The 27173-nt window shown below is 39.0% G+C and overlaps 3 protein-coding genes across 5 annotated transcripts; all 3 read left to right on the forward strand.

Moving 5' to 3' along the window:
- Window positions 1–3906: 3906 nt before the first annotated feature.
- Window positions 3907–5724, forward strand: LOC113106031 (leukotriene B4 receptor 1). The gene has a single exon (XM_026267553.1). The coding sequence runs from the start codon at window positions 4155–4157 to the stop codon at window positions 5193–5195; it is 1041 nt and encodes a 346-aa protein (XP_026123338.1). The 5' UTR covers window positions 3907–4154; the 3' UTR covers window positions 5196–5724.
- A 29-nt stretch (window positions 5725–5753) lies between these two features.
- Window positions 5754–7337, forward strand: si:dkey-148a17.6 (leukotriene B4 receptor 1). The gene has a single exon (XM_026267552.1). The coding sequence runs from the start codon at window positions 5850–5852 to the stop codon at window positions 6918–6920; it is 1071 nt and encodes a 356-aa protein (XP_026123337.1). The 5' UTR covers window positions 5754–5849; the 3' UTR covers window positions 6921–7337.
- Window positions 7338–9735: 2398 nt separating this feature from the next.
- esrp2 (epithelial splicing regulatory protein 2) lies at window positions 9736–26954 on the forward strand. Of its 3 annotated transcripts, none has more exons than XM_026267554.1 (17): window positions 9737–9892; window positions 10062–10214; window positions 10740–10868; window positions 16825–16938; window positions 17274–17388; window positions 17561–17656; window positions 17792–17846; window positions 17980–18090; window positions 18374–18506; window positions 18962–19004; window positions 19428–19729; window positions 20728–20964; window positions 21042–21240; window positions 21807–22005; window positions 22835–23003; window positions 24410–24511; window positions 25715–26954. In XM_026267554.1, the coding sequence occupies exons 2-16, from the start codon at window positions 10083–10085 to the stop codon at window positions 24494–24496; spliced, it is 2121 nt and encodes a 706-aa protein (XP_026123339.1). In that variant the 5' UTR covers window positions 9737–9892; window positions 10062–10082; the 3' UTR covers window positions 24497–24511; window positions 25715–26954. The 3 variants fall into 3 exon arrangements, with proteins under 3 accessions (XP_026123341.1, XP_026123339.1, XP_026123340.1); XM_026267555.1 differs by having other exon boundaries at window positions 17983–18090; XM_026267556.1 differs by lacking the exons at window positions 24410–24511; window positions 25715–26954 and adding an exon at window positions 23200–24402 and having other exon boundaries at window positions 9736–9892.
- Window positions 26955–27173: the final 219 nt, after the last annotated feature.

A 27173-nucleotide genomic window follows, 5' to 3' on the forward strand; every position in this document is an offset into this window, starting at 1 on the left:
TATGTAAGTGGTACACAGTACATGTGGAACACTATAATAATTAAAAAGAAAATTGATAGAAAAGAAAAATATAGTGCAAGTGCAAGAGTCAAGTGTTGATGGAAGAGATGTGTTTTTAGCCTTTTCTTAAAGATGGATGGTCGTATTATATATTACACCAGTGGCTCCTCAGAGAAGAATTCTGTTACTTCCATTAAATTTGTTTTACGGACCTTAAAACTACCATGGTATATGAGAAGCTAGCTATACAAGAGTATCACAATAATTACAGAAAATGAAATTATCAGTTGATACCATTACTATAACACTGTGTCGCCCCAGAGCTTGTCCCTGTGTTATTTGTCTACATTTCAGCCAAGCCCCTGCTGGAATGTGAGTGCTTCTGTGCTGACACTGTGCTGAGTGACTGACCCGGGCCCTCTGGGCGTCTGCATTAGTTCCCTTTGCTTCTCAGACAGGTGTCATAGTTTGTCTCTTTGCATTGTAAATGGTGTGTGTCGCTGCGCTGTATTAGTTCTGCCTGTATCCGGGTTCTGCTGGTGTCCACTCATTATCTATCTGTTGATGGAGATGACATTCATCAGTACTGCAGTCAACAGACTCATCTCAGAGAGACCCACACGTGTGCTAATCTCCCACGGTATATTCATCACTGGGCCATTTCTCTAGTGTAGCTGAGGCGACAGACTGCTGTTGCATCTCAGGCACTCCATGAAATCTGGCGCCGGTGGCTGTGCTAGGCCAAGTGTGTGATAGAGAGAAACCAGTTATCAGCTGTTGCCTGATATGAGAAAGATTTCCAGGTAATGCTTGGGGCGACTCATCTGTTCAATCTCTTTTAGGTGCCAGCATCTTTTCACACTTATAGAATGTGTTAGTACAGTAGGTGGAAAACCAACATGCTGTTGTTCTGAGTGTGTGCTGGAGGTCTCAGCAGAGGAGAGGAGACCCTCCCTGTCAATGACGTTGTTTTATCTACATTTTTACCTGTACTTTTATTGTTCATGGAGTCACTGAAGCATTCGGAAGCATTTGTCTGGAGTGCTTCATTTACATCTTCATTTAAATCCTTGATGTTTAACTTAACCAGCAACAAACAATACACAATTTCTAAACCTTTGTCCATCACCCTTAACTATCAAACTATCATATAGAAATATGTGTGTATATATATATATATATATATATATATATATATATATATATATATATATATATATATATATATATATATATATATATATATATATATATAATTGTTTGAATTATGTAAGTGACAAAGATTGTTTTGTCCTCTCCTGAAAAAAACTCCCTCAGAGCTTAGACTGAATATACTTTACCTGCTGGAATATCACTTTTGTACCAGCAGTATTATATTTACTGATGATATTAGCTCACAACAAACATAACATATAAAGGCTGCACAGGTTTATCCATCTGCATCTGCATTTGTGTTTCTGTACTTGGGTGGTTGAAATACGGTTGGATGCTGTACCAGGTGCAAGATCTCTCGTGTACTGCTTTAATAAGTAAAAGAAACAAATGTCGTTGTAACAGGGTAAAATCACACAGACATTGCACAAAATATAAGAAACCTACTAATGATGAATGATCCATCATTTGTTTAAACCTGTCCTGCAGTGTCTGTATGAAGTGGATCAAACCAGCTGTGCTCTAGACAGTGAAATACTGGATCAGAAAGACCTTCCTCATCTGAAGACAATTAGCTGTAATGAATAAAAAAAAACTATGATTTTTGCACTAACCTTATGCAGCTCACATAACTCACTCTGTCACTCTGCATTAAAATGTGCATGGAATGTATGTATGTTTTCATAAATGTCTAAAACCCGATCAGTCAAGTGCATCAACTTAAGATATGCCTATATTAGGGAAATGTACGTTTTGGATAAATAAGCAACTTTTCCACAGAAGAAAGAAATGCGTGAAAGTTTGGGCTGTTACAGTATGTATGAAGTATGACCAGCAGATGGCGCTACTGTCACATTCACCTGGCCACACACTTCACTTCCTGTGTCTGTTGTGACAGATTCGAGGGAGGACTCGTTTAGATGTCTTCTCTTTTAAAGGGGCATCTCAAAAAATGAGAATATCATGGAAAAGTACTTTATTTTTTAAAAATGTAATTAAAAAAGGCAAACTTATATTCTAGATGATATTCACACAAAGAGTTTTTTTGTTTTAATTCTGATGGTTATGACTTACAGCTTAGGAAAATTAAAGTATCTCCAAAAAAAATTTAATATTTTTTTAAAGATCAATCAATCAATAAAAAAATAAAAAAAAACTGTTTCAAAACAGAAATGTTAAAGATCTCCAAAGCAGGTTTAATTATGTACTCAATGCTTGGTTGTGGCTCCTTTTGCATGAATTAGTTCTTCAGTGCGGTGTGGAATGGAGGCGATCAGTGTGGCACTGCTGAGGCGTTATTGAAGCCCAGGTTGCTTTGATAGCTGCCTTCAGCTCATCTGTCAGGTGAGTTGGTGGCCAATCAAGCACAGTAATATCATGGTCCTCAAACCACTTGGAAGTGGTTTTGGCACTGTGGGCAGGTGCTGAAGTCCTGCTGCAAAATGAAGTCAGCATCTCCATAAAGCTTGTCAACAGATGGAAGTATAAAGTGCTCCAAAATCTCTGGACTTGATAACACAATGGAGCAACACCAGCAGACGTCACGGCACCCAAATCATCACTGACTTCAGAAACTTCCCACTGGACTTTGGATTCTGTGCCTCTCCAGTCTTCCTTCAGACTCAAGACCTTGATTTCCAAATGAAAAACTAAATTTGCTTTCATCTGAAAAGAGGACTGTGGACCACTGAGCGACAGTCCAGTTCTTTTTCTCCTTCCCTCAGGTGAGGAATGCTTCTGAAGTGTTTTCTGGTTCCGGAGTGGCTTGGTTCTAGGAATGTGACAGCTGTAACTCTGTTCCTGAAGACATCTGAGTGTGGTGACTCCGGCTTCAGTTCACTCCTTGTGAAGCTCTCCCAAGATCTTGAATCTGCTTTTCCTGACAATCTTAAACATCTCCTTAAACATCATAGATCACATGAAAATAATAATAATAATAATAATAATGAGTGTAAGTAGACTTAACAATGTGAATAAATATTGATTAAATATTTCATATTTTATTTCATATTTTAGAACACATGAGCATAACTTTAGAAGTTTGTTTAGAAATCTATTATTTATCCCTAAACTATGTAAGTTATAGTCCAATACAAAAGATGTTGTTACAACTTACTACTCCACTGCCAGAATGCAACATTATCAAATTTTAATCAAATAATTAATATTAGTATTTATAATATTTTAAGGGAAGACACTACAGGCAAAACCCATGTTTGTTTCAGGCATTAAATTTTGCTTCCATAACACTTCTTCTTTCAGACCAGTGGATGTGGTAAGTGTTTATTTTTATTACACCCTATTGGTTTGACGTCTTCAGATTTCGATTACAATGCATTTCTTCAATATTTTTTGCCTTCAATCGGTTAGAAAACTTCATCTGTGCTGATAGCCTTGTGGGCATTTGTCTGATTTATTTCATATTTAATTAAATAAAAAAATATTAATTATTACGCAGACAACCAGACAAACACTTAATTATGACCTAGAGCTCTAATTTATTATCAAAACAAACTAACTCTGCATTTCAGATGATAGGCTACTAGTCATGTAACCTGTCCTAAACAAGACAGCAAATTAGACTATAAGAATGATAAATTCTATTTTTTTCCTTCTTTTGATCTTATCATGTAAATCGTTCAAGTTTGTACACATAAACATCTAGTGACACCTCAGGAGGGTGGTGCTCATGTGTGACACTGACTCATTTCTAGTTTAACTGACTTGTTTAACATCATTCACAGGTTTCCCGGAATAGTTTTAATTTCAAATAAACTAAGGATTCCCACACTGTTAACTGTTTCATTCAATTTCAGTTTGAGAAAACCAAAAGTAAAGCACAATAATGAAACTTACTTTACTATGTGAGTATATGATTGGTCTCCACCTTGGTCATATGATTAACAAACAGTGGAAGTGTGTCTTTGTAAGCTATAATCATAAGGAACTGAAAAGCAGTCCGTTTCAGTCAGAACTCAGACTTGCTAAAAACCGAGACAGAGATGATCAACTCCTCTCTCTATAGTGACAATGATTTGTTACAGGACAGCTGGTCATCTGGAGGGAACATTGCAGCCTGTGTGATCCTGGGGGTGTGTTTCCTGGTGGGCACACCTGGGAACCTGCTGGTGGTGTGGACCATCGTGAAGCACGTGAAGCAGCGTTCACACACAGTGCTTCTCATCCTCCACCTGGCGGTCGCAGATCTTCTGGTGCTGGTCACTCTGCCGCTGTGGATCTACTCGCTGGCCCGCTCCTGGGTGTTCGGAGAGGCTGCCTGCAAAGCCATGGTGTATATCATCTATGCCTGTATGTACAGCAGCGTCTTCATCATCACCGTCATGAGTGTGGAGCGCTTCATGGCTGTCAGATACCCCTTAAAGATGTTGTATTGGCAAAACAGGATGTCCTTGGCCAGAATACTGCCAGTGATCTGGATCCTGTCATTCCTTTTGGGGATTCCTGTCATCATATCCCAGTATATCGATGAAGAAGAGGATGGAGTGAAACATTGCTTCTCCCGGACGTACAGCTCTTTGTTCTCTGAAGTCTTTTGTTTGTGTTTGGAGACTCTGCTTGGCTTCGTTATTCCATTTCTCACACTTGCGATCTGCTACTGTCAGGTCGCCGTTCATCTCCGAAAGGTGCGCTTTAAGACCAAGAAAACGGGCTTTCTCATTTGTGGCGTGGTCGTGGCCTTCATTGTGTGTTGGTTGCCTCACCACATCCTCAATGTCGTAGGGATGGTGGTTCTTCTAGTAGGACAATCAGATGAATGGTCTCAAATACCAAACAGTGTTGTCTTCATTTCTGGAGCGCTGGCATTTATCAGTAACTCAGTAAACCCTGTGCTGTATGCGTTTGCGTCTAAAAACTTACATGGAAGTCTGAAGAAGTCTGGGATCGTGAAGCTGTTTCAGGACATAACAACGCAAACACAGCAAGGCTTCTTACAGGATTCTGGACAGCAGGATGGAAAGATCCTTGAAGACCTCAATGGTGGTGAACAAGAGGGATCTCACAGATCTCTGAGTAACTGTTAGACTTGTAATAGACTTGAAATGTTTATATTTTCTTAGCTGTCAACTTTATTTAAATGGCATAATATTTCTTCTTCTACTTGTTTTTAACTTGTTTAAATGTCATAATATTTCTGTTTGTTACTAGTCAAAATTGTTTAAATGACATGATATTCATCGGTTTTTGTGGTCAAAATTTTAAATGACACAACATTTAGATTTTTAACTGATGATACTTGTTTACATTTTTACAACATCTCAAATATTTGTGATCAAAGTTGTTTAAATGCCATTACATTTGAACTTGTTTACAGGAACTTTGCCATAATAGTTGATTTTTTGGAATTGTTAAAGTTGTTTAAATGTCATAATGCTTAAAACAGAGGTGAAAACTGATTTAAAAATAAATCAATAAAAAGACTCACCCAAACTGTCAGAAATTCATGAGTGTAAACACAATCCGTAATTGTGTCCACTTTTTATACAGAAGTTGTATATCTGAATTCATGGTTGTGATGCTCCTCCCATGCTAACGTACACACTTTTTCGAAGAAAATCCTTCTGCTTGAGAGTTCTGTTTTTCTCAGCTTCCACAAAAGGGAAGTGAGTTTTGCTGAGGCAGGTTTTCTAGCTCAGTGGTTAGATGTATAGCAGACTCGAGTGGACAGAGAGGGAATCATGAACGCTACGGCTCATTTTCAGGAGGATGAGGAGATCGAGCTAGGCTTGTTGGGGGCCTGTGTGATCCTGGGGGTGTGTTTCCTGGTGGGCACACCTGGGAACCTGCTGGTGGTGTGGACCATCGTGAAGCACGTGAAGCAGTGTTCACATACAGTGCTTCTCATCCTCCACCTGGCGGTCGCAGATCTTCTGGTGCTGGTCACTCTGCCGCTGTGGATCTACTCGCTGGCCCGCTCCTGGGTGTTTGGAGAGGCTGCCTGCAAAGCCATGGTGTACATCATCTATGCCTGTATGTACAGCAGCGTCTTCATCATCACCGTCATGAGTGTGGAGCGCTTCATGGCTGTCAGATACCCCATTGCCTCACTCGGCTGGAGGAGGAAACAAGCACTAAACAAGGTACTTCTAATGATATGGATGGCTTCATTTCTCCTCAGTATTCCCGTCATTCTAACTCACACTTTGGGAGAAGTTAACGGACAAAATCAATGTCTGTTCAGGAAGTATGAAAACGATGCCCAGGAGGCCGTGTTGCTCATTTTAGAGACTCTTATAGGCTTCGTCCTCCCTTTTTTCACTCTGTTGGTCTGTTACGGCTGCCTTTTCAGTCGCATAGCGCAGATGAACTTCAAGTCCAAGCGTAAGTCGACGGTTCTCATCTGCAGTGTGGTGGTGATGTTCGCTCTCTGCTGGATTCCTCATCATGTGGGGAACCTTCTTTCCCTCATCTCGCTCGCTCTCAAGCCTTCAAATCCCGACATGGCGGAAAGTTTGGAGGAAGCCTGCACCACAATGAACATTATAGCAGGAGCCCTGGCGTTCATCAGTAGCTCAGTCAATCCAGTGCTTTATGTGTTTGCCGCGCGTACCTTCCGCAGCTCGCTTCGGGAAACTGGAATACAGAAGCTCTTCCAGCATCTGTCCAGTGCAGTGTCAGGTGAAGGGAATAAAGAGTTATCATTCGTGTCCAAAAGACCGAGTTCACACACCACCAACTCAGAGTGTCTCACGGACTCAAAAGTGCCTGTAGATGTGGCTATGGAATCATGCATCAGTACCTCAGACTGACTGTGTAAGAAGCTATAAAGCCAGGAACTCAGTAACTATATTAACCATTACAACGGTTATTTCTCCAAATAGAGTGCTTGAAGTTTTTTTTAAGTAAAATATTTGCTTGTGCCTTGACCTTTGTGTTCTGAGTATATTTTAATACTCACTAAGATGCTATCTTAAATTGCAACTGCATGTTCTACGATGAAACCACTTTTATATGTGATATAACTCAAATGCCTTTATAGCAAATATTTCTCTCTGTTTACAATGACATTCCCATGGTATCTTATGTAAACAGACTGTCTTTAGTCTTACATCTTCTCAGCATTATGATTTCAACAGCTTCCTTCTCCTTGCAACGTGTGTGTTTGTGATTCTTGTAACAGAGTGAAAGAGGAAGTGGGCATTAAACGGAACAGATGTCCGTCTGGAAGATCCCAGTGTAATGTCATTCTTTTCTATAATGCTCCTTTCAAATGAAAATTAAACAGCTGTTATTGTTATTATTTTTTAAACCAAACATTAATTAAAGAGCCACTGTCTAAAGCAAAAGAAAAACTCACTAGGCTGTTTCTGTATCTGTGAAATCTTTACCTTTATTTACTGAATTCAAATAATAAATACATTTATTGAATTTTTGAAATGCAAAATTTGTACCTAAAACCTTGAAAACATTAAACGACATGGACACATTTTTGCTCTGATCAGCACTCTGGAATGGTCAGCTGTAGTTGGCCAAAGTCAGATCAATCTGCAGATTTTGGTCAGTCAGAGTTGATGGATTTCACAGATAACTGTATAGAGTAGGATGGGCACAGGCTATGATTTTTGAGCATCAGACTGTGATCACATCCAGTCCATGTTTGATATTGTGAGCTGATTTTAGAACACATTGTTTCCATTGACTTCAACTGTCTCTTAGCAACATGGCGTATGTTTCTGTGTGAGTTTGCTGCTTTCACAAAAACTTTAAAGACTAGCAGTGTGTTATCCTCAGTTGTTTAGTAGTGTATAATGCCCAATTTTATCTTTGTGACCATTTACAAAAGTGACAAGTGTATGATGCCCAGTGTTTTAAAATCAGTTCAGATGTTAAAAGTCATGTATTCCAGAGTGGTGACATGACATTTCTCATGTCGTGACCTGTGGTTCTATTTCAATTTTTCTTTGAAAACACAAATTTCATGACTGAATGAGGAGAGAGGTGCCTGACTTCCTGAGTCTGGAAGAGGAATGGGACATTGAATCGTCACCTGAGTTTTGCACGCAATGCAATAGTGAGAGGACAACAGACAATCAGTCTCTGTCTGGCTTTTAGTCCAATTTCATTACTGACACATACTGGCACACAAGAGAACTGAATCATGGATACAAAACTCAGATATCAGTACGGGGTATATGTATGGAGCCCAAGACAGGTTTGGGCTCCTAATTTATTAGGGCCCGAGCACCAATGGTGCGAGGACCCTCTTGTAACTGTTCCGTTTCTTCTTCTTCTTCTTCTTCTTCTCCCAAATGAATCACATTTTTGAGGGCTTAAACACGCTCAAAAAGTCATGAAACTTTGCACATGTGTCAAACCTGGTGAAAATATTCATCTAATATAGGATTCAGAAGAGGGTGTGGCAAAATGGCTCGACAGCGCCACCTATATAAAAAAATCAACAGCCTTCCAGCTATGTTTCACGTACATGCACGAAAATTGCCATACACATGTAACACACCAATACCTACAAAAAAGACTCTTGGAGCAAAATTCTAAACCCAATAGGAAGTCGATTATTGTTAATATTATGAGCAAATTTTGTGTATTTTTTTTTTTCATTTCCATGTGTTGTATTTTAATTTTAAGAACGAATTTAATTTATTTTAATTTTAAGAACGAATTTAATTTCATATATTTTTTTTTACCATGCCACGCTATGTAATAGTGCCATGCATTTTTATATTTTGCCCAATTTAACCTTAAAACCTAAACCTGTTACCTATAAGTGTATTTTATTTCAATAACTGAACTGAATAAACACTCAAAATCATTACATTTTTTGGCTTTTATAATTTGACAATATTAATTTAATTTTTTTTTTACATAAATCGCGGCAACGATTAATATTAAGATTACGATGTTCTTGGCATCGAATCCTTAAAAGATATTCAATTTCTGGACAGACTGCAGTGGCAAGGTGCAGTGATTAAGACCCGCCCCGTAATCGTCTCATGAAATAAGTGAAGGTGATTGGTGGTTCAACGTGTCAGTCAAACTCCTTCATAACTGCATAAACAACTAACTTCATGGCCAGAATAAACTATCATACAGTATGAGGCACAAGTAGCCTAATATCGATAGTTTTGTGAGATTGTGTGTTTGTCTAGTGAGAGTTTCAGAAACGAATAGGCTATTATGAAGTGCACTGTCACGTCTAAAACATCACTTTTATTCTAGCTTTTATTCAGGAAGAGCATATGAGTGTGACGTTGTCTTAATCTTGAGTGAGTGTTTTTAAAAATAGGCCTGTTTCAAAGCTTTTTATCAAATTTATTTATTTCAACGTAAGTGCGTATTTTTACGTAGATCAAAACGTTTACATTAAAAGGCAACAGCGCGTCTGCATATGTGTGTGCAGAGCCATAGATATATATGGCTCTGGGTGTGTGTATAACACCAAAAGCAGCACAAATGAATTGAGATCTTCTCTCCTACTTCCTAGTGCATGATGAACCAATCAGAACGGGTTAGATAGGTGCCGTGGCAATACGCCCCGCCCTCACCTTTACAAACCAGCCAATCAACGCGCTCCCCCGGGAGATTGACTCCAAACAGGAGGCCGAGCCAAAACCAGGTAACCAAGAGAAAACGAGACAGCGTGAAAAGCCTTGAGGGCGCGTTATGGGGTTAGCGTGAGACGAACCGGGACTGTTTTTTTTTCTGCCTTCTTTACCAGTCAAACCAGTAACTCTGGATAGAGAGCACACAAGTACTGCAACAGGTAGAGTCTCGTGCCGCACTCTTTTCTCTCTCTCGTGTCCTTCTCTTGAAGTAATCTTCTGTCCTTTCTCGTGTACTTCAATTGAATTTCCATTTCTTTTGTTTGCTTCTCTTGGAGAAAGGTGAACCCTCGTGTTACTGTTTTATTTGATCTTTGCTCTTAATTGTAGTTTTTACCCTTGTGGTCCCTGATGGCTTCGCACAGTGATACTCTGGTGGTGTTCTTTGGGGCAACAGCTGGTGCAAATGGGGGTAAACTGGGGTCGGATGAAAGGGAATTAATTCTCTTGGTGTGGCAAATTGTGGATCTACATGAGAATAAGGTACGGACCTTTTGACCCTGTTTTAAGGTCTCTAACTTTAAACTACCCACCTAGTAATGTGCTAGTGTTAGAAACCACCTTGACAGCTGACATTCACCAACGAGGTGCGCTTTTAGAGAGTTAACGCGCTACATTGTGATTTACATCACCAGCAACAGATGTTTTATTTGATCTGTTTGACAGCTTGATTCGAGCATTATAATGTGGTGTTTTCAAGCCACGAGAGACCAAAGCGTGCCTTGTTTGGTGCGTGTCAAAGCCTGTAGGTCAGTAACCCTGCCGTGTCTGCTTTGCATTCACACAAACACACTGCCTAAGATATCATCATCAGCTTCTTCATCATCGCCATAGTGACTCGGTGTCAAACCCAGTGAGCTGCAGACCTAGACAGCACAGGCGCGTGGAGAACACTGGACGTTACGTCTGTGTTCTCGACGCCCAGGTGTGTGTTAAAGGGCGCGCCGATGAGAAACCCCGCTAGAGATGCATTGCGAGGCCGGTTGAAAGAGCTGATGTTGTTGACAGGTGGGCAAGCTTCAGCGGACTCTAGTACAGCCGGACAGTGCGGATCTGTCGGAGCAGTGCAAAGAGGAAACCGGGCTCACGGCGGACGAGCTGTGCAAGGCCGAGCCCCTGGAGAGCGTCTTGCAACAGGTGAGAGTCCATGTTTCTTTAATTTGAAGATAAATCAATTTAAAGCTACATATAAAGCGGTGACTCCCATCATTTTTATATGTGTCAGCATAAGGTAAGTATTTGATGTTGTACACATGATTTTAGCATGGGTGGATTTTCAGGTGGCTTGCTATGGTGTGTTGTGTGTGTGTGTGTGTGTAGTTTGGGTGTGAAAGGAAGGCAGGCACAGACGCTCTGCTCTAGGGGAGAGTGCAGGTCTAGTCTTGTTGTGGACTGATGTGTTGAGCAGACATCTGGAAGACGGAATGTTTACCTGCGAACGCACCTACCTGAGAGCCATATATGTCAGAGAGTGAGCAAGAGTGATACAGACACACAGGGATGAGCTGGAGAGATGTTACCGTTTTTCTTTTCTGCTGTGATCCAGGCTCATTTATCAAGTAAGAGATGTATAATAGTTTCGGGTTGCTCCTGTGTTTTGCCAAAAGGCGGTTGTCGCCAAACGTGTTTCTCAAGCATGACGCAGAGAACATTTGTTTGTGCTCTGTAAACCTGTTCCCACCCCCCACTGTTTCATAATGGACGCCCTCTCATTACTGTCCCACAGAAAGCCACTTCGAGCTCAGAGTCTAAGCTCAGTTGTGGGACTAGACGTTTGTTGGAATTTATATATGTCATGTAATAAAATACAATTGGAAATCATTAAAGAATTATTGGTGTCATTTAACATTTATTTTGTAGCATTCAGCTGGTGGCATGTCATCTTGATTCAGCTGTAGCCTATCCCCAGGGGGCTCTGTAAATATTAACTAGTAAAATCAATTTCTCTAGATAGAAAGACAAGCACTATCATACCATTGGTTCAGTTCCGTTTTCTTGTTGTTTTCAAAGAAATACACCCACTAACATCAGGTGTTGTAAGAAACCAGGATATGACCACCAATTTGTTTCATGTTCAGTAACTTTATTTCACACATCCTAACAACTAATGATCATCACAATATAATAATTTTTACTGAATATTTGTTATTAAGGATAAGAACAAAAAGCAAATTACAAACAATAGGATACACTTTAGGGAAGATACAAATAGCATTTATTTTTCCAGGTATATTAGATCGGTTTAACTGTAGCATTCAATTAAAAAATGTCATTATCAGATGCAAAATAAAACTTCACATTCTTCACTCTTTGAATTAAATACGCACTGATTCCTATTAAAGCTATAAATCCGATCATCACCTTGAGTTCTTTTTCACCCAGATGTCTCAACCTGAAGCAGTCTGTGTGAATATATTTCCATACCATGATGTAGCAGAATCGATCTCTAAACTGTATGTTGTCACCACAATACTTTCCAGCCCTGTAAGGAACAGTGAGGGGTCAGGAGAAAGCTTGACAGAGTCTCACACAGGACTTTGACCGGTTGTCTTAAGTGAAAGATTCATTCAAGATCAATACCCTACACATTATATCGTGACACATCTACTTTCTCACTGTTGTGTGTTTTTTATAAAATCGTCCTCACCAGTGTGTCTGGGTTACGAAGCGGGTTTTTAGAAGGGTTTAGAGTAGTTTACCCTGTCTTACTCACAGAATTTAGTCTAACCTGATCTGTTCTATTTGTATTGAGATGCTTTATCCAAAGAGAAACACAGGAACAAAACCTTGATCACTGCTGGCACTCACCCGGTGACTCGCTTTGGCTTTGCACCTGCTTTTAGACGCTTCTTATTAGACTCTGTGGGAATGGTGTGGTGCTAAAACACCTGTGTGTGTTGTGTGTGTGAGGGAGAAAAGACTTTAAATAGAATAAAATTGTTCCTGGGAGATCATCAGTGTGTTTGTGGGAGAAAGAGATCTTGGGTGTGTTTTTTTTTGAGACACAGGGTGTGTTAGAAAGTATTATTCTGTGAGCTCTCTGAGAAAGCACAGCAGGCTGGCAGGAGCGTGTCAGTACCTGTGTGTGATGAGCAGAGAGCTTTATTTCTCTACAGACTGTCAATGCACAGGGAGGGTTCTGGGAAATGCCTCTGTGAAAGGATGAGTGACTCATTGATCCATTCTTTCACTCAGCCTCAGAAAGCTTTCCCTTAAGTGAAGTGGTCATTTCTAGAAATGAAATTGGATGGATTTTGTGTCTCATGTTTTTACAGCATTGCATAAAGTGATAACAGAATGGATTCATCGCAAACCAGTTGTATGTGACTGTTGCTTAAACATCCTGGTAGTTCAGCCGGCACATCCTGTTAGCTTATCTAAAGACACTCCCACTTTACTTCATCCTGAACAGACAGGTTGAGTTCTACTCGAAAGTAAGCATGGGGTAGACTGTGCTTTACGATCTTGTTTTAGCATTTGGTACATTTTTCATGACGCCTTATTTAATTATGGTCTAAAAGTTTGGAGTTGGTTAACCTTGAAAAAAAAAAACGCACTTACACCAATATTTTAAACCGCACAACTGTTTTCAGTGTTAATCAGAAATGTTTCTTGAATCAAAACAGCAAATTAGAGTGATTTCTGAAGGATCGTGTGACACTGATAACTAGAGTAATGACGGCTAAAAATACAGCTCTGCCATCAGTAAAATATTAACATTGAAAGTACTTATTTTATGTTGTTATAATATTTCACAACATTCTTTAAAAAATAAAATCTATAAATAATAAATTGTATCATCCCTAAACTTTTGAACAGTGATATATGTAAGGAATATTTTCTGCTGTTTGGTGTACAAAAGCAATTTTAGATTCAAAGGTTTTAAAATGAATGGTAAAAGCTTGGCACCCGGGATCTTACGTGACCACCGTAAGTGCATTTTACTAATAGACTTAAGGAACAATCTTTCATAGAGTGATTCTGTTGCTCACTTGCGTGAAGAACAACCCTACAGATAGCATCCCTTTCCTTCAAGAGAGCAAAAATTCGAATTCTGCCTCTTTATATACACACACACAAACACACACACACACAGTGAGAGCAAACATGGCTCGACAGGACACACTGATTGATTGTCATGCCAAAGATCAAATTTCTCTCTCACTCTCCCTACCAGCAGAGAAGAATGTGAAACTGAAACTCTGATCAAGTTTAACTGCCGTGTGTATCTTATACTAACTATGCAAATTTTTTTTCTCAATGCTGGACTGGCTATTGGAATCAGTATTTAAAGTAAAAATGGACCAAATTTGAAGTTTTTCCTTTTCTAGCCAGTGAAACGTTACTCTTCATATCTAGCTTTTTCCTGGAGTTTGATCTCCTCTCTCTAATCGTGTGAAGGCAGAGGGTGTGTCAGTGTGTTTTAACTGAATGTTTGTGTAACACAAATTAAGTTTACACTTAATTATTGCAGTTGCTAATTACTTCAAGGTGGCGATGTGTAGTAAAAACAGCCATGGACACACAATACACAAGTGCACACACACCTGCTACAAACGCTAAGTGTGAGTGTTTGTTTTGAGTGTGACTGTGTACTATTTAAGCCTAACTTGAGATTACTTAAAATGAGATGTTAAGCTCTTGATGTATACTTTTAAGAATGGTCAGGTATTTACGAAAGTCTTGTTAAGCCCTTAATGACTAACAGAAGCCTCATATTTGCATGAGATATGAAGATAATGTGGAAAAACAGCACGTCACTGTCCAAGAGCAAGATGGCAACGTCTGAATGAGTCTCAGTTCTGCCTTTTAGTTGTTCTCAGTGGTTTGAGATCTTTATATATCCTCCAAAATGCTCACTTTGTAGATTAGTCAGGTTATGTATGTTATACTTTATCGTTGAAACTTTTTTTCAACTTCTTTATATCTTGGTTCCTTCTACTTTTAATTGCTCTGGGTAAAGGCAACGTTTGCTTGTGTTATCAGCACTGACCCAAATGATATGAAAATTAAGCCATAAAGGGGCTATCTGTTCTATTCATACTCTAGCTAGAGTCTGACAAACAGTAACTGTTCATCCCTGCTCTTCTGACTCACTGTTGATTGATATTTAAATCATAGAAATGTCATGTTTGATTTATCATATTCAGTCAGTAGTTTTAATTTTTCTTAATCTGAGCTTGAATTAGTTTAATTAGTTTGATTAAAAAAAACTAAAAAAAAACTGTTGGTGTAGGTGGTATAACCTAAAACGTACATTGTATTTTTAATATCAGAGAAATTGTATATAATGTAGCAAATGTATCATATATTTATATAATTAATATTACAGTCATGGTTTTTTTTTTTGTGCAGTCTAATGAATAAAATATTTAACATTTTTATTTGTCAGTGTATGTTTATTTAGAGTATACATTGTTTTCGGTTTCTTTTTTTAAACAAACCAAAATATGTTTATTAGTTAACACTGCAGTTAAAAATGGAAAACACAAAATTAATATAAAGCTATTAATCCAAATCCCATTTAGAGCCATGAAATAGCTGATAAATACACATCTGTGAGTGCACATTGTTGAATTGTGTATATTAATACTGCAAGTTGGGAGTTATTAAAAGTGTTAAAAGTGATTTTTCAAAATTGTAAATAACATAAAAATGATTTTAGTGAGCTACATTTAACAATAAATTTGTTTTAATGTTTCTAACTCAAAATTCCATATTTAATTAAATGTTATTTGCTGTTTCTTTCCAGTTCTTTCTTGTAAAATTGTTTCTGCACTTTTTTTCCCAATATAAGAACAGCCCTTAATAACAATTTTTCTCGTTGACTTGTGAGGCATTTCTTTGCTTTTCCCATACTCTCATGTGAATAACACAAAGCGCTCAAATCAGTTGTCATGTCATAGTTGGTGGTTAGCCTGTACTGCTGTTGACTGATGCAGAGATAAATAAGTTTACTAAACATCTCTAATGGTTCATTAAAGAACTCTTGTTTTTGCTAAACACAGGTGAATGTGGGAGCCCCTATAGCTGGGAGGGAGCAGGTGGTGTGTTTTTAGAGCAGGACAAACGCTCTTCATTTGTTTAGTCATCGCTCTCTCTGGTCACATGAAATACTTTATCTGAAAAGACTGCCACGGCTCACTTCCTGTATTTTCACCAAACCAGTCTGACCAGCTGCCTAATCTCCAAAACAAGCATACGTATACGCATGGAGCAGCATGTTCAGATATTACAACATCATTTGGGTTTCCTTTGTGCTGCCCTTGACATTGTAGTTTTTGTTGTTGTTGTTGATAAAATAGATTTTAATACATTTTTCAATGTGTATGATGATTAACAAGGAAATATTGATAAATAATAAACCAATAGTAAATCTTTCACAATGTCACCTGTAATTATCTGAGTTTCTGTGGTGGTTGTGAGGTCTTTTGCTTTTTCTTTAGCTTTTGTAGCAAAAATTGGAACCGTTATTTCCTACAAAAATTTAATTTAGAACACATTACCTTTCTAAAGTTTGTTGGGTGTTGGTAAGACGGTTTAAACAAGTTTATGCTCACCAAGGCTGCAAAAAATACAGTATACAAAAATACTGTAAAAATGTACTGAAAACTGTACTTTATTACAATTGCAAAGCTGAATTTTCAGAAGCCATTACCCCAGTCTTCAGTGCCACATGATTTCTTTCAGAAATTACACTAAAATGCCGATTTGGTGCTCTCAAATTTCTTATTAATGTTGACACTTTTTAGGTTTGATTTTTTAAAAAATTTTCTTTGAATGCTTTTTTTAAACTTTCTATTCAATTTGAAATGGAAATCTTTTGAAACGTTAGAAATGTATTTACTGTCGCGCTTGATAAATGTAACATGTCGTTGATTAATAAAAGTAATTAAAAATGCAATGTAATTTTTTTTATTTTTTTTATTTAAAGAAACAAAAATCACACTGACCCCAAACCTCTGAATAGGCTAGATATGCAGGGAAATGAATCTAATGCCTACACCTGCATCTAATGCTGGGTGGTTTTGATTAGAAATAAAGTTATTCTGGATTCCTTCTGTTTTTCACCGTTTCCATTTCTGTCTCTTAGTTTCATCAGTCGGTGTCAGCTGAACTGAAGTCTCTGGGCAGAAGCTCCTACACGCTGTGTGTGGACGGACCACTGCTCATTCGACAGGTGCTGCACCCTGAGGCCTCCAAAAAGGTGACACACTCTTTCCAAAGTCCAAAGAGAGCATCATCCTTAAGTATTTTGATTTAATCCACCTTTAACTAAGGCTATTTAAACTGGAAAGAAAAAGCCTAGGGGTGTGGGTGTGTGTGTGTGTTTATTCTTCTGACATTTCTAAATTAGCTGTCAGTTTGTGGTATAATATGTTAAGCAGCAACATGTTATAATCTTCACAAGAATGCATTAAAGCGTCCTCAATCCGTTTCCTATCTTTTTTTTTTGGTCTCCTCTGCCCTTCCCTCATGCTCTTCTAAAACATATTTTCTAGAGTGCATCTCCCTCATTTGTCTCTGTGTGTTTTGTTGTAGAATCTAGTGCTGCCAGAGTGCTTCTACACATTTGTGGACTTGAAGAAAGAGTTTCACAAATGCTGTCCAAACGCAGGCCCTGTCAAAGATCTCACTCTCACCTCCATGCTGGACTGTATCCTGCAAATGCTTTTAGGTTTAGTTTTTTTTTTTTAATCTATATTTTAGTTTTATTTTGCTTGTTAATTATCACTTTTCTCACTTGCATTTACTGGTTCATGTGTTGAGCATTTTCAGCTGTTTTAGTAGGAATGTGTGCATGTATGAGGCCTTGACATTGTTGTCAGACGTGTGTATTCCAGCAGCAGAGGAGCAGGAGGCTGGACTAAGGGAGGTGAAGAACATGGTTTTGCTAATTCTTCATCTCCTGGATGAGCCTTACAGTGAGTCACTCATAGTGGATTGATTCGTGCAGTTTATATACTGATAAATCCTTAAAGATTTCGCTTTTGATATGCACTGATCACATGATCTCATAATAGGTAAACTCATAATAGGGTTTTTCTTTTTCATTGTAGATCACAAATTCTCCACTTTTGAGAACGTAAACTACAAGTTTGAATCCGGAGCATGGTATGTACTTAGTCATAGTGTGATTTTTTTATTTGAACACACCCTGTGTCGTAGTGTGATATTCAAAGCCCATAAGAATGCTGCTAAGCATGAGTGATTGTTACCTGTGTGTCTGCATGTGCATGCCTTCCAGCAGCAAGACAGAAGCTGTGGACAGTGAGACGGTTATCAGAGCTCGTGGGTTGCCATGGCAGTCATCTGATCAGGACATCGCTCGCTTCTTCAAGGGCCTCAACATTGCCAAGTGAGAATACAGCTCAGTGTGACACTGAAAGGCACACTCACAATGACATGGTGCATGCACTCTGAAAAGACCCTTAAGTACACATTAACAGTGTAATGCAAAACTCAGTAAGACCTTGAAGGCAAATCCAGCCAAATGTCAAACAGGGACTTTCACTAGTGGTGAAGGAGCTTTACTTGGAGTGTCCAAGCTGACTTATCATAACAAGCACATTTTAAAGGTTGCATGCCAAATGTGTTGTATCTCTGCCTTTGTTTGATTTGTGTGTGTGTCTTTATATCAGGGGTGGCGTTGCGCTGTGTTTAAATGCTCAGGGCCGGAGGAACGGAGAAGCTCTGGTGCGCTTCATAAACCCTGAGCACAGAGACATGGCACTGGATCGACATAAACACCACATGGGCAACAGATACATTGAAGTGAGTCCACCTCCTCAGCATCCAAACCATCCTTTATTTTACACATGCATTATGCAAGAATACTTGCTTTTAGTCTGAGATGGTTCTGATTCTTATGTGTTGGAAATATTAAATGTATACTAGGCTTGTGAGTAACTACATTGTCATAACATACTAGTATTTGAGTTGTCTGATGATGGATTTAGAGACGCCACTTTTCGGAGAGTTTACTTTGACAGTCTAACGTCATGCTAAAGCACAGCATATTAAAGAAGCTGTACCTCTGAATGTATTCTCATTAAAGTATTGTCGTTTAAAATGTTAAAGCTGAAATCAAAAAAAAAACAAAAAACATAATCAACAAATCGCCCCTCTCGACCCATCCCTCATTTACACAATGTAAAGGATACGGTTTAGATCAAAGGCATGCAGCCTACTCTTATGACACTGTTTTTTCAATTTCAAATTTGTTTCAGGTGTATAAAGCGACTGGAGAGGAATTTCTAAAGATTGCAGGAGGTGAGACATTTACATGAAGTTTTCATTTGTAATCTGAGCAGACACTTTCCATTTGTAGAGTAAATCTCCATCCACTATTGCCAGGTGTGTGTGTGTGTCCTTGCCTCAGTTTCCCCCCCTCTGTGGGAATGAAAGACTCTTTGTGAGTCTCTTCCCCTTGCTGACTCATGCAGGGCAGGTAGAGGGGGAAACTCTATTCCCCTTCCCTCCTGCCCCCGGCTCTGGCCAGGCCACAGAGAAAGAGAGGTTCCCTCAGGGAGGAGGATGGGTCGGCAGCCTCTGAAAAGCCTTACACACAGCAGGTGTAAAAGAACAGAGGCCTGCCGAGATATCATTTCAGTGCGTGTGGATGTTTCTGCTCAGCTGTTTCACAGCAGTGTCTTTATGACGTTTTTAAATGTACAATTCCTCATCTTTTGACAGGCACATCCAATGAGGTAGCTCAGTTTCTTTCTAAGGAGAACCAAGTGATAATCCGAATGCGTGGGCTTCCGTTCACTGCTACTCCTCAGGACGTTCTGGGCTTCCTTGGCCCAGACTGCCCAGTGACTGATGGGACAGAGGGGCTTCTGTTTGTGAAGTACCCAGACGGACGTCCCACAGGCGACGCGTTTGTTCTCTTTGCCTGCGAGGAATATGCCCAGAATGCCCTGAAGAAGCACAAACAGATCCTGGGCAAGAGATATATTGAGCTGTTCCGCAGTACTGCAGCTGAGGTCCAGCAGGTAAAGATGATTTATATTTAGCCCTCAGAGACCCAAGCACTGGTATTCATGATGTTATTTTTTTCACCCTTTTGCTTTTCTTTAGGAAGCTGTTGTAAAATCCATTTAGTTTTGCATCTGGGAATATGGCAAAATTTCAAATGTAAAAAAAAATCATACTTCAGCCATTAAGGATGCGGTCATGAAATTTTATGTAACTTGTTATCTTAAAAACAGTAATAAATATTCATATCAAAGCATATTTTAACTATGTATTAATTTGAATAACCCTTGATGTATTGTATTGTTGTATATGTATTGTTATATCAATGAGACAATGACACCACTTTTTTTTTACGACTCTTTGAAATTCAGGGTCCATTGAGTAAGATGCATAACTCATAATTTTGGTAACACTTTAGATTAGGGAACACATTCACTTTTTTCCTCAAACTCCTAATGTGCTGCTTATTAATAGTTAGTAGGGTAGTTGTTATGTTTAGGTATGGAATGGATTAAGGGATCTAAAATATGGTCATCCAGAATAAGGCATTGATATGTGCCTAATAAACACCCTATATGCTAGTAATATGCATGCTAATAAGCAACTAGTTAAAAGTGAGAGTTGGTGTTGAAAATGAAAGTATTAAAGATCATTTTTGTTTGGTCCCTAATGCCTGGTGTTGCATTTTTGCTTAAAAAAAATGGCATGTAAGCTTTTTCCCATCATTAGACACTAGAATCAAAAAAGAATTACAATTAGATGCCCAAACTTGCTTGTTTAATAAAAAGGAGAAACACAACCTGTATGAAACCTATTAGTAAGTCACATACTGTAATGTGTAGTTTTTGTCCACGCTTAGTGAAAATTACGTTTATTTGATTGCTTTTCACAAATGTTGCAGTTCTGCTATTTTGTGTCTTTGTGGGTTAAACAGAGCAAAAAAAGCGTGGTGTACTCTTATATGAAACCAGCATCTTGTTTTTTTTTTTTAAAATCTTTTGTGTCTTCAAACTAGGTTTTGAATCGCTACATGTCCACTCCATTGATCTCCACCCTTCCTCCTCCTCCGCCTCCGATGGTATCTATGCCTGTGTTAGCCTCGTCACCCTTCATCACCACCGGCAGCACGCGAGACTGCATTCGGCTGAGAGGTCTGCCGTACATCGCTGCCATTGAGGACATCCTGGAGTTTATGGGAGAACACACCATTGATATCAAACCACATGGGGTGCACATGGTCTTTAACCAACAGGTGACTCCATGAAATGAGAAACATCAGGTGTTTCTGAGAAGACCCTTGACTCAACTTTTCTTGGTCCATCTTTATAGGGTCGACCCTCTGGTGATGCCTTCATTCAGATGAAGTCAGCTGACCGTGCATTTATGGTGGCTCAGAAGTGCCACAAGAAGATGATGAAGGACCGTTACGTGGAGGTGTTCCAGTGCTCCACTGAGGAGATGAGCTTTGTGCTGATGGGGGGCACGCTTAACCGCAGCGGCCTCTCACCGCCTCCTTGCAAACTGCCCTGTAAGAGACTGTCTGCTACTTTATGGAGCTTTTTAAATGCCAAATGCTTGTTGGAAACCAGATAAGATGAACTGCACTGTTAATTTGAGTTAGTATTTAGTTTGAGCCAGCAGCTGTAATCTGTTCCTGTTCAAGAGATGCTGATCTGTGTGTAGTGTTCCAGTCTGCACTCTTCTGCTCCTATCAACTGGTCCCTTTGAGATTAGATTTCAGCTTATCTACAAGAAAGCAGTGTGATCACATCTGTCACAGATCTAAAGGTGCAACATTTTGGCATTTAAGAAAGAGCAAGCCTGTAGCGGCACTCAAGGAAGGCCTGTTTACTCTGTGATTTGATCTGGTTGTTTGACCTTGGCTTGAGAATGGGCCGTATGTGTACTACATCAGAGAAGACCGTAGCGGTCCCTGTGCCAGTTAAACTAAGTATACGTGACATTCACACACTCCTTCAAGATCAGCTGTGTCTGTCTCTGTGTGTGTGTATGTGGGGAGGGGGGGGGTAGATTTAGCATGTCCACTTGGTGAAAATTTCTTTATAATAAAACACTTTGTCATGTCTTTCTTAGGTCTCTCTCCACCAACATATGCTGCATTTTCTGCAAATCCAGGTATGCTTCCCACGGAGGCAGCGTTGTATCAGCCCCCCCTGCTGGCCACTCCAAGAACTCCACAGGGCCCAGCACACAACCCTGCACCTGCTTTAGCCTACTACTCTCCACAGCTCTACATGAACATGAACATGAGCTACACCACCTACTACCCCAGGTACAATGAGAAGACCAGTCTGTGTAGAGATTTACCTGGGTCTAAATTAGTTTTTACATTCCATCTGGTTAAATGGTTTTGTTGTCTGTGGCACATAGTGAAGGTCGCATTTGCGGTACTATTGATTAATAAAACATCAGTATGTTTATTACCATTTAGAAGAAAAAAAAGAGAAAACGCCAATGTTCAGTATGAGAAATAGTAGTAATTACAATCACAATGAGTATGATTTCAGCAAGTAATATACACTACCGTTGAAGGTGTCAGAATTTCAATCTATTTCATATAAATACTGTTATTTTGATCTTTGTTCATCAAATAATCCTGTGGGAAAATGTCACAATTTCCACAGAAATGTAGGTAATTTGATGATAAATATTTCCTGAGCACCAAATCAGCAGATTAGAATGATTTCTGAAGGATCATCTTACACTGAAGAATTGAGTAAAGGCTGCTGAAAATTCAGCTTTGCCAACACACTAATAAAATTATTTTTAAAATATATTAAAATAACAAATATTTATTTTAAATTGCAATATATTTTTCAATATTACTGTTTTTACTGTATTTCTTTATTAGCAATTCAATGCTCTGGCCAGAAATTCAGTCCTTGGTGACCATAAGAGTTCTTTTTTAAATTTTTAGATTTACAATCCCAAACAGTTGACTGGTTAACTTCGTAACTCTAATTGAAACGTGGTCAATCAGCTTGCTTCAGATGTAGCTTCTCCATTCCGATATAATGTATGTTATAATATCATTTGTTAAAACATCTGTTTTGGAAAACCTTTGTTTTCTTCTCCCTCTCAAACTCCTCTCGTCTCTCTAGTCCACCGGTCTCTCCCTCCACGGTGAGTTATTTTGCGGCCCCGCCGGGTTCAATGGCAGCAGCGGGCCCTGCCCTCCTTCCCCCTCAGCCCGGGGCACTGGTGCGAATGCAGGGTCTGCCATACAACGCTGGGGTCAAAGACATCCTCAGCTTCTTTCAGGGATATCAGGTATCTCCTCATTTTACCACTCACACACACATTCATTCAGGTTCTCAAGTTCAAAAACAAGCGTTTAATAAGCAGTGCACCTCTCACCTGAGAAATTATCAGGACCCTGGTCCTAGTGGATAAACAGCACACATCTTAAAAAGTTTCTATGTAGTGTTTATGCTGAATCACCGTGTACGTTTTGTCCTCTCATTAGCTGACAGCCGATTAGGCGGAGACGTCAGAGGATGGTATGACTCCAGCACTCAGAGGAGGAGAAAAGAGGGTTGAGTTAGATGGAAATGAGTGATGCTTTGTTTTGGGCACGGGTTTGTGTGTGCTTTCTCTCTCACAGTATATAAATACACAGCCATGGGAGGAGATTTCCTAGATATTCTAGTTTATTCTCTGTTGTGTGGTGGGCTTGGTAAAACTGTTCAGCATGCAGCGTCCCTGCCCTCTCCTCTAAAGCGTGTGACACTCTGAGCTGTACGTCTAACACTGTTCACAAAGCGTAGCACAGTGGCGCGTGTGTGAAATGCCGAGTCCAGGCTTGACTCCTGGCTGAACCGATGAAATGGATCTGAGCCCAGTCCATTCTCCAAGTGTGCTTTTAACCTCTGATACACAATGCACACTACGGGCCTCTGTGTGCGGGAAGTGTTTTTTTTTTTTTTTTTGGCAGGTGGTCTGGACCCCCTATATCTTTCTATATCTATAGTGCATCCATCTTATGTGCAACCCTGTACAATGCATTCTTCTTCTTTCTGTCGTGCAGTGTTGGGGTGGTGTGTTGTTTTAAAAAAAGAATTTTTGGACTGGTGTCACCTCTTGAGGCTATGATAAGGCACTGCGCTTCAGATCTTTTTGAAGAGACTTTTCAGTGAACTACAAGATTTGAAAAAATTGTCTTTATTTCAGTTTGCTCAATACACTTTCCTTCATTTGCTTACTTTTTACCTTTTCAAACATGCAGTAGACATAGGGATGTGAATATGTGATCTGACAATAATTGAATTAAATTTGATGCTTTGATTTTATGATTTAATTTTTTGTGCTTAATATTTTTGTGGAAACCATGATATCCCAAACTTCTGAATGCTCGTAAAACTGATTGCTTAAATGTTTAAAAACATTTTTTTAAAGGTATTCTATAATAAATACAAAGTTTAAAAGAATTTTAAATGGAAATCATTTGCAGCATTAAATGCATCCTAAATTAATAAAAGTATTAATTTCTTCAAGATAAATATTTTACATCCACTTTATTTAAAAAACAAAAAAAGCAGCTCTTTTTTCCCCCCTAGTAGAAATGCATACTGCTGTAGCGTCACCTGTACATGTATGGACATGGTTTAGAAAAAGTGCTGATTGTTGTGAGTGTAACGTGAGGCCTATGGCACTGACTGTGGCTCATTGTGCTGTAGTACGCTCCTGAAGACTACAGCAGCTTGGTCGGAGTGAGTGATCAGGGCCGGAGTCTCATTCAGCCTAAAGAGTGGCTTTGTCTGTAGGGGCAGCCTCTCCAGGTAAGCTCCCATGATGCCCCTGTGACCTGAACCCATGGTTTGTGCATGGACTAATACTCTAACTCCTCCCCTCACTTCCTCTGCTCTGGGGTGACCTCCAATCAGAAGTGGAGTTCCGTAATACTCTCTTCTGTTTTTGTATCTCTGTAAATCTTCACTCTCTGCTTGTTGTGTAATTATTCCCAGTGTGCTTTATTGATCCAGGTGCTGCTGTTTTAAAAAGCTCTTTTGTAATAATGCTCTTTCTCTCCAGTCTAATTGGTTTGGGCTTTGAATGTCTTGATCTGCTAGCATCATTGTTCTTAACTTACTGCAAGTCTCCTGCCTATAAGGGTTTCTAATCATATATTCTTTAATTTTCAGCTGATTTGATGATTACTCCAAACTCAAATCCTGTTTCTCTCCATAGCAATTCACTTCAGTTTTTCCTGACCTTTTCTGACCTTATTCTAATACATGCCAGTGGTGAATGTTATGTTATTGTATTTTATTTTACATGCCAGTGGTGAATTTTTATTGTATTTTATTATTATTAATTATCTTTTTTCCTAGTCACTTGTTAATCATGCTAACAGCATGCTAGTCACTTGTTAATCATGTTGGAAACATGCTAGCGAGATGCTTGTAACTTGCTAATCATGCTAGTAACATGCTAGTCACTTAATAATCATTAACAACATGCTAATAACTTTCTAATCATGCTAACAACATGTTTGCGACATGCTAGTCATTTGGTAATAATGTTAGCAACAGGCTAGTGACTTGCTAATCATGCTATTGACATGCTAGTAAATTTGTTAATCATGCTAGCGACATGCTAATCATGCTAACGACGTCTATTTTACTGATAGATTGTATTGTCTTCAGAACTTTAAAACTACTTCAAATTAGTTAAAACAGAAAACCCTCAAACTTTAAGCTTTTAAAACTACTACAAACTTTCTGGTTAGGCTTTTTCAAGCCAATTTAAAGTTTACCTACAAACTTTACTATCTAGTTCATTTTATTGTATTAAATTTTTGCATGGCAGTGGGGATTTTTTTTTTTTTTTTTTTTTACTTCAATTTATTTTACACTGGAATATGTAAAAACATTGCTTGCTTTTTTAATTTATTTAACTTTTAATTTAAATTAAAATTTTAGTTTCCTCCGGAATATATATATATATATCTGTAAAAAGCGTTAATTTTTTTTTTGGTGTAGCTCCAGGCGGACTCTGTGCTCATGCTGTATAACTGGAGTGGTCAGCGCAGTGGGGAGGCGCTGGTGACCTTCCCCAGTGAGAAAGCAGCCAGACAGGCTGTAGCCGAATGCTCCAATCTTCCCCTCTCCGGCCACCCCATCCGCCTGGCCTGCTGCGAGTGACCACACACACAGACCACTACACCCCCAGAGGGAGGACCGCACTTCACCTGTCTCACCCCTTTCTCCCTCATTACCTGTCTTTTGGCTTTCCAGACAGTTGTCCTGTTGTTCTTGACACAAAGTAGGACGGGACCTGACACAGAAGCACTGTATATAAGTTTATATACACACGGTTAACCATCTCCGTAGCATTGCCTCACTGCTTGTGTGTGTGCGCGTGTGAGATTGTGTGAAATTGAGATCAGTGGCATGCATGCTAAACTCTTCCTGTGGCTTTTGATGTCAAGATCTCTTCTGTCCTATTTCAAGACTTAAAGTAAAGGTTATGGAACACGAGGTCTTCCTGTTGTTATAAACACAGCTGGGCAGTCCAGTCAGGCTGCAGTCCTTGCCTTACACTAGGGAACCAAAGTGCAATGCAATACTTATTTGCCGTTCTGGATAAACGAATATTTTGAAATAGTGAGATTGTAAGAAACCAAATATATGCTTTGAGACTGTTATGCTGCACATAGGATTAAAAAAGGGCATAATGGTTTTTCCCAGTGTACCTCTGCACTGTTTGGACTTACAGCCTTCAGACTTGTTCCTTATTTAATAGAGATCAGACCAAGTATGTACTCCATAGACTTGCATGAACTGATTTTTAGTTAAATCCATTTGAAATTGAATCATTTTTTTATTTAAAGTAAAAGAGTTGTTTGTGTGATCTACATTCAGTAATGCTTGTTCTTTATATGAATTGCATCGATAGAGGTGTGTATTCTGTTGCCCCCAGAGTCCTGTGAGAATGTGCAGACTGAACTGTGCCGAGGTCTTACCTTGTTTTGGACTTTATAATGTTTTGAAATGCGGTCTACGCATGTTCTTTTCTACCAGGCTGCTTTAATCGTGAGCTTCATTTTTTCCCCCATGACTACATTACCTGGAGTGCAATACAAGGCTGAACAAAATATCACACCTCTCTGGTAAAAGAAGTGGCCTTTTTCCCCCCCGAAATGTATGAAATGTTTATGTATGTGTGTAAAAAAATGTGACTCTTAGATGCAACAAATAAATTGATATTTCTCTGACATCATCAGATTGGACTTGAGAGCTTTTTTTGGATCATGTTTGGGTTATGGAAGTTTAGAGCAGTTGTCCTCAGCCTTCTTGACTCCAGGGTAACCCGTTGTTCACAAAAATTTTATGTGATTTTTCCCTGTTTTTCATAATTTACGTCTAATACATTTCTGCTCCTTAAAATGCTTTTACAGTGTTATTAAATTACACTTTTAAAATTAGATTAAACCACATA

The sequence above is a fragment of the Carassius auratus genome, chromosome 7 (genome assembly GCF_003368295.1).
Source record: "Carassius auratus strain Wakin chromosome 7, ASM336829v1, whole genome shotgun sequence".
Classification (NCBI taxonomy): domain Eukaryota; kingdom Metazoa; phylum Chordata; class Actinopteri; order Cypriniformes; family Cyprinidae; genus Carassius; species Carassius auratus.